General features: G+C 42.3%; 1 protein-coding gene across 8 annotated transcripts in view; it reads right to left on the reverse strand.

The window, feature by feature from the left end:
* The window catches only part of LOC122539903 (acyl-CoA-binding domain-containing protein 5-like), a 193,530-nt gene that overhangs the window by 159,565 nt on the left and 22,843 nt on the right, over positions 1-11,122 (reverse strand). For all 8 annotated transcript variants that reach the window (XR_006309206.1, XR_006309204.1, XR_006309205.1 and 5 more), the window contains one exon: positions 4,542-4,662. Coding sequence is in view for 3 of the 8 variants with exons in the window: in XM_043675060.1 (XP_043530995.1) it covers positions 4,542-4,662 (121 nt within the window). In the remaining 5 variants the exon portion in view is untranslated. The remainder of the gene's footprint in view (positions 1-4,541; positions 4,663-11,122) is intronic.

Below are 11,122 nucleotides of genomic sequence, written 5' to 3' on the forward strand. Positions count from 1 at the left end.
TCCTGCATTTTGGAAAAACAAATTAGAGCAGCATGTACACACTTAGTGATAAAGGTCCGAGGAAGTGTTGCTGAACAGAGACCTTGGAATACAGGTTTATAGCTCCTTGAAAGTACTGTCGCAGGTAGATAGGATAGTGAAGCCGGTGTTTGGTATGCTTTCCTTTATCGGTCACAACATTGAGTATCAGATTTAGGAGGTCATGCTGCAGTTATACAGGATATTGGTTAAGCCACTTTTGGAATATTGCGTGCAATTCTGGTCTCCTTCCTATCGGAAGGATTTTGTGAAACTTGAAAGGGTTCAGAAAAGATTTATAAGCATGTTGCCAGGGTTGGAGGATTTGAGCTACAGAGAGAGGCTGAATAGACTGGGGTTGTTTCCCCTGGAGCGTTGGAGGTTGAGAGGTGACCTGATAGAGGTTTATAAAATAATGAGGGGTATGGATAGGGTAAATGGACAAAGCTTTTTCCCTAGGGTGCAGGAGTCCAGAACTAAAGGGCATAGGTTTAGCACGAGAGGGGAAAATTTTAAAAAGGACCTATGGGGCAACTTTTTCACACAAAGGGTGGTGTGGGAGCTGCCAGAGGAAGTGGTGGAGGCTGGTATAATTACAACATTTAAAAGGCATCTGGATGGGTATATGAACAGGAATTGTTTAGAGGGATAGGGGCCAAGTGCTGGCAAATAGGACTAGATTAGGTTACAATATCTGGTCAGCATGGGAGGATTGGACCAAAGGATCTGTTTCTGTGATGTTCATCTCTATGACTGCATCGACGCCATCTCATGCTCCCACGAACAGTTTATCAACTTCACGAACATGTTCCACCCTGACCTCAAGTTCACATGGACCTTTCCGGACACCTCCCTCCCCTTCCTGGACCTCTCCATCTCCATCTCCATCTCCATTTCCATTTCTGGCGACCGACTCAACACGGACATACACTTCAAATGCGCTGACTCCCACAGTCACCTGGACTATACCTCCTCTACCCTGCCTCCTATAAAAACTTTATCCCTTATTCCAAACTCCTCCGCCTCCACTGCATCTGCTCCCAGGAGGACCAATTTCACCTAGAATATCCCAGATGGCCTCCTTCTTCCAGGACCGCATTTTCCCCTCCCACGTGGTCGATGATGCCTTCCCTCACATCTCTGCCACTTGCTGCACCTCCACACTTGAACCCCACTCCTCTAATTACAACAAGGATTGAACTCCCCTGGTCCTCATCTTCAACCCCACCGACTTCCAGATACAAATAACCATTCTCCACCATTTCCGCCATCTACAAACAGACCCCACCACCAGGGATATATTTCCCTCCCCATTCCTATCTGTGTTCCGCAGAGACCATTCCCTCCATAACTCACTTGTTAGGTCCACCAAGCCCCGCCCCCATCAACCCACCCTCCACTCACAGCACCTCCCCTTGCCACCCAAGTAGTACAAAATCTGTGCTCTCACCTCCCCCCTCACCTCCGTCCAAGGCCTCAAAGGATCCTTCCACATCTGATAGAGATTTACCTGTACTTCCACACACATCATCTACTGTGTCCGTTGCTCTCAATGTGGTCTCCTCTATATTGGGGAGAACATATCTTGGACACTTGCACCAATTAACCCCACCTCCCTGCAGCCCCTCCCACTCCGCCAAGGATACGCAAGTCCTTAGCCTCCTCTACTGCCAAACTCTAGCCAACTGATGCCTGCAGCAGGAACGCCTCATCTTCCCCCTTGGGACCCTCCAACCACATGGGATCAATGTTGGTTTCACCAGTTTCCTCATTTCCCCGCCCCCACCTTATCCCAGATCCAACCTTCCAACTCAGCACCGCCCTCTTGAACCGTCCTACCTGTTCATCGCCCTTCCCACCTATCCACTCCACCCTCCTTTCCGACCTATCACCATCACCCCCCACCTTCGTGTATCTATCACATTCCCAGCTACCTTCCCCTCAGCCCCACACCTCTCTCATTTATCTCTCAGCCCCCTTGGGCACCCACCAACATTCCTGATGAAGCCCTCATGCTCGAAACAGCGACTCTCCTGCTCCTCGGATGTTGTCCGACCTGCTATGCTTTTCCAGCACCACACGTTTCAACTCTGATTGCCAGCGTCTGCAGTCCTTACTTTCTCCTATAATATTTTTCAACCCAATCACAGCATAGAGGTTAACAGGATATACACAGTTTTAGAACTTGTTGTGAAAACCCAATTCGTATGACATTTATGGACAATATAATTGAGGGAACATGCATTTTCAGTGTTGAGTCAAGTTATAAAAGGAAGGCTGGATAAGCTGGGTTAGTTTCACTGGAGCATAGGAAGTTAAGAGGTGACCTTATAGAAGTTTATAAAATCATGAAGGGGAAAGATAGAGTTAATGACAGGTGTCATTTCCCTAGGATAGGCATTTTCAAGGGGCATATTTTTTAAGGTGAGAAGAGAGAGATTTAAAAAAATACCGTGAGGGGCTTTTTTTTTTTAAAAACACATGGAGGGTGGTTTGCGTATGGAATGAACTGCCTGAGGAAGTGATGGATATGAGTCCAATTACAATATTTAAAAGACATTTGGATGGATACATGAATAGATAAGATGTTGGTCAGATATGAGCCAGGAATGGGCAGGTGGGACCAGTTTTGTTTGGGATTTTGTTCGGCATGGATTGGTTGGACCAAAGCGTCTCTTTCTGTGCTGTAATGACTATGTGAATTTGGATGGCTGATTATAAAAACAGACACTGTAATATAGAGTGTGCAATTAGTGTTCAGTTTCCTAAAGCTTACAAGTTGGGAAAAAACATGGTTTTTGAAATGAACCAGGAAACAAAGAATAGATGTAGAGGATGGATTATTTGCAGATGGATGTTTCAGTCCACTCTTGTGAGCATTTATCAGTAAACATGTGTCAGGACCCCCGAAGCACAAAGGAAATTGGCAGGAGGCAGAGTTTACTGATGATGTCTAGTGAAGAAGCCTACCTCCTGGACCAACTCAGAATAGGGTACAGGTGCTGGCGGGTTATAAGTGCAGCTTCTCATGGCACACCCCTTCAGTTGGGCGTTTTCCCTTAACTTTCTGCTCAAAGTTTTTTTGGCTTGCAAGTTTCTGGAAACACAAGTTGGAATACAAAACAGCACTTCATGAATCAAAAAAAATTTAAAGCTGTGGTTCTGTTATGTTTCCTAAGTTGTGGAAGAGAAGAATTCAGTTCTCAACTCTCCCTTTTCATCAGATGAGTGAAATGTGCTGATCCTGTGGTCCAACCATCTCAGTGCAGGCATGTGGTTTCAGCTAAGGAGGATCCACAGCTCTTAATATATAGGCGAAAGTGAGGACTGCTGATTAGAGTCAAGATTAGAGTGGTGCTGGAAAAGCACAGCAGTTCAGGGAGCATCCAACAAGCAGGAAAATCGATGTTTCGGGCAGGAGCCCTTCATCAGCTATTAATATATGTTGAGCCATATTCTGCCACTAAATATTCAGCCAATGATGGGTTAGGGATTGATATTTTTTTCTGCAGCTGGTCAGTGAGAACTAAACTTTCATGATTTACTCTTTCATGTTGGAAGTCAATTCAAAGATCACATGTGAATCTTCATTGAGTTCAAAACAAACATGACCAGTTTTACTTCAGATGGCAAAGAAATTAGGTTGTCATGTTAAGGTATGGAGCCAAATGATACTCTCGACTCTGATCTCCAGCATCTGCAGTCCTCACTTTCTCGTAGGAATGGAGCCAAGTCAAGGATGAATAACGAAGAATGCCAGGTTAGACAAATATTCTTCAGAACAAGAATCCTTGACTTGATTTTGGGCCTGGGTCTGCAGAAACAGTTTAGGCCTTTTCTTTAAGAGATTAAATGGATTAGGTAGCTCTCTTACAACTTACAAGTTTACACATTGTCCTGAAACAGATCTAATGGGTTGAAATATCCCATATAATGAAATGTAAGCAATTAACCAGGCCTCGAGTTTGCCAGCCAGCATTTAAAGTGTCTTGATTTGGTTAAATGGGATGTGCCTTGTGGAGAGACAGTGTGTAATTTGTATTTGCAAATTTTACAGGTGGCGATTTCTCAGTGGCTTGCTTCAGGCAGTTGACTGGTTCCCATGCACATCAGACATCTGGCCAACTCCAAAGCATATTTACCCATAACAGATTAAGGATAGCTTCCAACTTAATATTCTTAACTGTGTCATCAGTGAATATTATTTTGCAACATTAAAAATAACACTGATTGGAGGACATTAAATTCATGACTTTTTGTAATTTACTAAAGAGAGGCACTTTTAATAACAGATATATGCAAATTTGTAATGGGAAGGCTCATGATTGTTCAGTAAAACCCATCTGTTTAAATGTTTGTACCTTCCATGATTTTCCATAGCTTACAAAAAGTACAATAAAATGTTAATGGCTGGGATTATTGACAGAGTCTCCATATTAAATAGAGTAAGTTAATGTCTCCAGCAACAAATATTTTACTACCTTCACGCCCACTTTAAGCATATAATAGAATTTAAAGGTTACCATTTTACACGTCCAATAGGATCCCAGAAGCCAGGCCTGCTAATACTACATGGGCCTACAGTTGCCTGCTTGTAGTAACTGTAAAACTTCAACATCTTCTCATGGGACGGATGGTAAGCACCTGGTGACAGAAAGCCTAATATTAAAACACTGCCTTTGGAACATTTTTAAATCCTTCTTTATCCCCCCACTGACTGGGCCTTTGTTAGGCGTACAGGAGGATATCAATTCACCCAAGGTTTCCATGGTTGCCAACACCCTTGATCCAGGTCTCCTTAATAAACGTGTTGTACTGTAAATGCATGACAACATAGTTTTTTTTCCCTTTTAAAACAAGGGAAAATGGGCAATCTGCAAACTAATAAGATGCAGTCAACGTTGTTGGCTAACCTCCCTCCTTGTTTGCCAATGTACAAAGACCTGCCCAAAGCTGGGAGAAACTTGCCTTTCTGTTCAACATTGAACATGTAAATAAACAGCATTTTTGAACTTTATCAATGTTTACTGAAAGAAAAAGCAAAATATTGCAGATGAGATCAGAAATAAAGACAATATTAAATACAGTCCTGAAGAAGGACCTTATTTAACTCTAGTTAAGGTTAACTCAGTTTCTCTTTCCACAAATTCTGCCTGACCCACTGTGAAGAATCATCTAGACACGAAACATTAGCTTGCTCTCTCTCCATGGATGCTGCCTGACTCGCTATGATTTCCAGCATTTCTTTGCTTTCAGTCAAAATTGTAACAGGTCTCCCTTTCAGATGTGAAGCTTCTACTGTCTGAATGCTTAGATACACAAAGACTAAACAGACATAGTGCCTACGGAATGAAACTTCACGGAATGGGTATGAAGAGAAATCATTCTTTCTATCACAAGGAGATCCAAATGGACAGATGTAAACCCACTGTATCTCAATACTAAACATGTCGGAACCATTCTTACAGAAACAGGAGCATTGATACTCCAGTCACCTAACAGAAACCAGTTTGCAATAAGGAACATTTATTTACACACATTTGAGAGCAGCTTCACAGCGTCAGTCTTGGAGACAAACAGACCAGAGGAAAGAGATCCTGCACAACAAAGGAAGAACCATTCTGAGAATCCACAAAGTTAAGAAGTGGAGCGAGACTTTCATCGAGTTATTTGCAGATCCAAGTCAGATCTTTGCTACAAGGGCTCAACTACTATTTTAATTCCAGCAAGGCAGGACTCTGCACTTGCAACATGTAAGCCACTGTGAATTCAAACTCAAAAACTTCCAACCTTTATTTCTTCATGGTTCCCTGAAGAAAATGATCAGCTCTGCAATATTTCCAGCTTCTGTCTCAAATAAACAGGAGTATTGGTGACTTTGTGAACCCTTTAGCAATTTAAGTGCATGTTACCCTTTCTGTAATCAACTTTTCTTTTGTGTGCATAGGAGGGTGTTGTTGCATTTACATTTGGGCGATGAGAAAACAAACATTTGTTCTTTTTTTTGAAACTTACAAACAAAACTGTTGGTTCTGCTCTTGAGACTCACTGCACTAAAGGGGCTAGACCCTTACTCTTTAGACCATAAGATGTATGAGAAATTGGTCTTTTCAACCAACAGGTTGGTTCTGACAATGAGATCATGGCTGATCTGAAAACCCTCAATTCTATTTCCCTGCCTTATTCCCATAAACTCCGATTCCTTTACTGATTAAAAATCTGCTTATTCAACCTTGAATATATCTAATGACCCAGCCTCCACAGCTTTCTGTGGTAAAGAATTCTACAGGTCCACTACCCCCTAGAGAAGAAATTCTACTTCATCTGTTTTAAATGGATGACCCTTTACTCGTAAATTATGCCTTCTGGTCCGAGACTCTCCCACAATGGGAATCAATTCCATCATGTCAACTCTGTCAAACCCTCTCGAATATAGAATGTTTCAATAAGGTCATCTCTCATTCTAAACTCAAAAGGAGTACAAGCTCAACCTACTTGACCACTCCCCATAGGAAATCCCTCAACACCTGAAATCAACCTAAAATAATCTTGTCAAGACTGTCTTCAATACCAGCATATTTTTCCTTCGAGAAGGGTCACAAAGCTCTGCTCTGACCAGTGGGCCTTGTGTAGTTTTAGCAAGGCCTCCTTGATTTTATACTTCATTCCCTGTGAATTAAAGGCCAGTCCCTTTGTCTTCTCTATTACCCAGTGAACCTGTATGCTAGCTTTTTCCGATTCATGAAGATGGAGCCCTCAGATCTTTGGGCTGTTGCTATGTGCAGCATTTATCCATTGAAATAATATTCAGTTCCCCTATTCTTCCTGCTAACATATATAATCTCACATTTTGCTATATTATATTCCATCTATTAAGTTTTTGCCTAATCACTTAACCTGTCTATATCCAACTACACACTTTGTGTGTCAAACTCATCACCTGGCTTCCTAGTTTTGTGTCATCCACAAATTTGGCGACAGTACATTCATTTCTATCATTCAAGTCATTCTTATATATTGCACATTTCTTTGCCCCTTGCACTGATCCCTGTGGTACTCCACTTAAATACAGGTTGTCATCCTATAAAAATGCCTCCCTTAGCCCATCTCTGTCTCCTTTTATTAGTTAGCCAATCGTCTACCCATGCTAATAGGCAGAGTCTTTTCCCTGGGGTTGGGGAGTCCAGAACTAGAGGGCTTAGGTTTAGGGTGAAGGGGAAAGATATTCAAGAGACCTAAGGGGCAACTTTTTCATGCAGAGGGTGAATGGAATGTATGGAATGAGCTGCCAGAGGAAGTGGTGGAGGCTGGTACAATGACAACATTTAAGAGCCACTTGAATGGGTTTACGAATAGGAAGGGTTTGGAGGGATATGGGCCGGGTGCTGGCAGGTGGGACTAGATTGGGTTGGGATATCTGGTCGGCATGGACGGGTTGGACCGAGGGGTCTGTTTCCATGCTGTACATCTCTATGAACTCTTAAGTTTAACTGTGGTCATTATAACCCATTTAAATTAGTTGAGAGGTTGGTAAAAAGGGGAACCATGCTACCATCTTTTTCCTACATATAACAGGGGATATAACATGAGATTTGCCAGTTGGATTCAGACATACCCGCTCTTTAATGTTATGAAGTGCTCTATTCACCAGTTCAGTCAACAAGGCAAAAGAATTACTGTTGAAGGGTTTGCGCTGAATACCTTCCAGCCGGTAATCAAACCCAGCCATTTAAAGTTCCCAAACCTCTCAATTTATAATACTTGACAATGGGGGTGAAAACGAGCCAGCTTTGTAGCCATGGAGATGAAAATTTTAGGCATATATACTGGGAAAGACATTACAGAAGCAGGGCAGGGGAGAGAATGTGGCACACGGCCAAGTGAGTAGCATAGCAATCTGCACACTTTCATTTTCTGTTGCCATGGCAATCAACGAGTGAATAGCTGGGATGCTTGATCACACAGTTCTGCAAGTATGAGAATCAGTTACACAAAGCAATAAAAAAAAAAGGTTATACCAGGAAAAATGGAAACTTAAAGTCTGGGGAATCGGAGACACGGGGACTCAAGACAGTGTAAAACACCCTTACAACCCACTCTACACTCCAGTTCCTGCTGACATTCCTTTAAGGTTTATTTGTGATTATTGGACTTTTAAATGTCCAGTTCCAATTGAGAATGCATATGTAACTCTCTCTCTCATCGCACAGCTTTCAACAGCTGAAAGAAAAGAACTGTCATTTTTATTTCCTTTGGTTATCAAGGTATTTAACTTTGAAAAAAGTCTTTACACTCCTATTTTGCTCTCCACCTGCCTCCCACTGTGTAACTTTTTGTCACCTTCCTACTTATACATGGGACTTCATCTTCAAAGGCTGGATGTGTGTGCATCGTCTGTGCAGTGCAGGATAGATTTGGCAGCAGAAGCTCTTGCTCCTTGCCCACGTTCCAAGAACTGTTTTGTGCTCATCAACCTCAGACTCTCCATACAAATGGCAAGCTTCACTTCAGGCTCAGATGATCACAGCACTCGCACCCTCACTGAGAAAGGTCACCGGGTTAAACTGCTTCGGTACACAATCCCGACTCGTCTTTCCATGTCGCACTAAGGCGACGTTATATTGGGAGAGAAGTCCTCCTTCAGATCAAAGGTCAAGCTAAGGCGCTACAGAATGTTCCAAATTGGCACAAGGATCTCATGACACAGTTTGCAGTTGAGCAGAGAGTTCTTCCTGTGTCATGAGCAACACTTCTCCATAGAGCCATAGAGACCTACAGCACAGAAAGAGGTCCTTCACATCCACACTGGTCAAAAAGAGCCACCTAACTATTCTAATCCCATTTTCCAGCACTTGACCATCACAGCCTTGGCATCACGAGTGCACTCTAAATATTTCTTAAATATTGAGTGTTTCTGTCTCTACGAATCCTTACAAGCAGTGAGTTATAGATTCCCAGCACCTTCTAAGTGAAAACATTTCCCTCACATCTTCTCTGAACCTTCCATTCCTTAGTTTAAGTCAGTGTTCCTCTGGTCAATGATCTCTCCACCAAGGCAACAAGTTCCTTCCTGGAGGAGAAAGTGAGGTCTGCAGATGCTGGAGATCAGAGCTGAAAATGTGTTGCTGGAAAAGCGCAACAGGTCAGGCAGCATCCAGGGAATAGGAGAATCGACATTTCGGGCATAAGCCCTTCTTCAGGAAGTTCCTTCAACAAGTTCCTTCCTGCCTGTCCTATCTATCCTGCCCCTCAATTTTATACATTCTTCATCCACCAAGACAAAAGCTTCATTTAAGTTGGTTGTTATTTATGTGGCTCTACTGCAAGTGAAGTGGATGTTGTGTGTACTCGCTCAATGATATACAGTATATCTAAATCTGTATGACGTTTGAGATGTGATAAGGAGTTAAATTAATACAAAGTTTTTCTTTACCTAGGTACCTCTTGATTACTCTTAAAGCCAACAATACTCTGGAAACCCCAGCACTACACCCCTCCCCCCAGTCCAAAGCTTGGAGGGGGTGGCCTAGTGGTATTATCGTTAGGCCATTAATCCAGAAAGTCAGCTAATGTACTGGAGATCCAGGTTCAAATCCCGCCATGGCAGATGGTGAAATTTTAATTCAATAATAATCTGGATTTAAAAATCTACTGATGACCGCAAAACCACTGTCAATTGTCGGAAAAACCCATCTGCTTCACTAATGTCCTTAAGGGAAAGAAATCTGCCATCCTCACCTGGTCAGGCCTACATGTAACTCCAGACTCTCAGCAATATGGTTGACTCTCAACTTCCCTCTGAAATGACCTAGCAAGGCACTCAGTTCGAAGGCCACGAGGGGCGGACAATAAATGCTGGCCAGCCAGTGATGCCCATATCCGAGTGAATGAAAACAAAAGCTTTATCTCAGTTCACTGCATTCATCTCCACATCAACAGATTTCAGAGGACCTTTCAAAACTACCAAAGGCTCTGAATAAAAGTAGCAAAATGGAGGAAAACTTCAGAGAACAAACAACACCATTGGAAATGATTGCAAAAAGAATGCAAGACAGCCAAGTCAAAGCCATACACCAATCCCACTATACACAGCACAATTCACTGTTGAGTAACTGATTTGACTAGGTCCTGCCTAAGTTTTGCTTTTTCCCTCTGTTTCCCACACTCTGGGCACCAGTAAGAGATGTCAAAAGGAGTAGAACGAACACAGAAATTAGCCGAGACCCCTGTCAATTCACTCTGTCCTGAGACATTCAATGGTTGGCTGAGCGATATAAATGTACAACTTTCACCATCAGCAAAAAGTAGTGTTCGGCAGACTGAATGGCCTTTGTAAAGGGTGCAGATCCCCTCTTCCTCCCACAGAGAGAGACAGAGAACTGGAAGTTGCCATCCTCTCTGACCCACACAACTCAGATATTTTAAGAAAATACATATACACCTGTATAACTTAGCTGTTGTTAAAAATCTTAATTGTTTTCCTATTTAAAATTTCCAAACTGACTTCATGAAGGACATTATAATACTTTTAAAAATGCTGCCTGTTGTAAATTAGTTTAAAAATCAGCTTTAACTTTAATGGCACTAATAGTTTGTATCCTCGCTAATTTAGTATCACTCACTGTCACTTAAAATCTGTCACATTTAGTGAAAAACTGTTCTGATAACAACAATTACTCTAACCTGTACAGAACATTAAAAATCGTACATGGAGAGTAATTAAGTTTATCAAACACTTAGAGACATTTCAATTTGCTAAAGAGCACTTTCCTTTCTACCCAACCCCCATCCCATGTTTCCTTGTTTCCCAGAAATTCCTACTGGAAGTTGGAATATTTACATCCACTCACATTTCACTGAAGTAGTATTAACCTCAGTACAATTAAAATCTTAAGAAATAACAGCAGAATTAGGCCATTCAGCCTACTGCGTCTGCTTCACCATTCGATCATGAAATACATGCTCTGGATTAGAGTCATAGAGATGTACAGCATGGAAACAGACCCTTCAGTCCAACCCGTCCATGCCGACCAGATATCCCAACCCAATCTAGTCCCACCTGCCAGCACCTGGCCCATATTCCTCCAAACCCTTCCTATTCGTA

This window comes from Chiloscyllium plagiosum, chromosome 33 (assembly GCF_004010195.1).
Source record: "Chiloscyllium plagiosum isolate BGI_BamShark_2017 chromosome 33, ASM401019v2, whole genome shotgun sequence".
NCBI classification, from domain to species: domain Eukaryota; kingdom Metazoa; phylum Chordata; class Chondrichthyes; order Orectolobiformes; family Hemiscylliidae; genus Chiloscyllium; species Chiloscyllium plagiosum.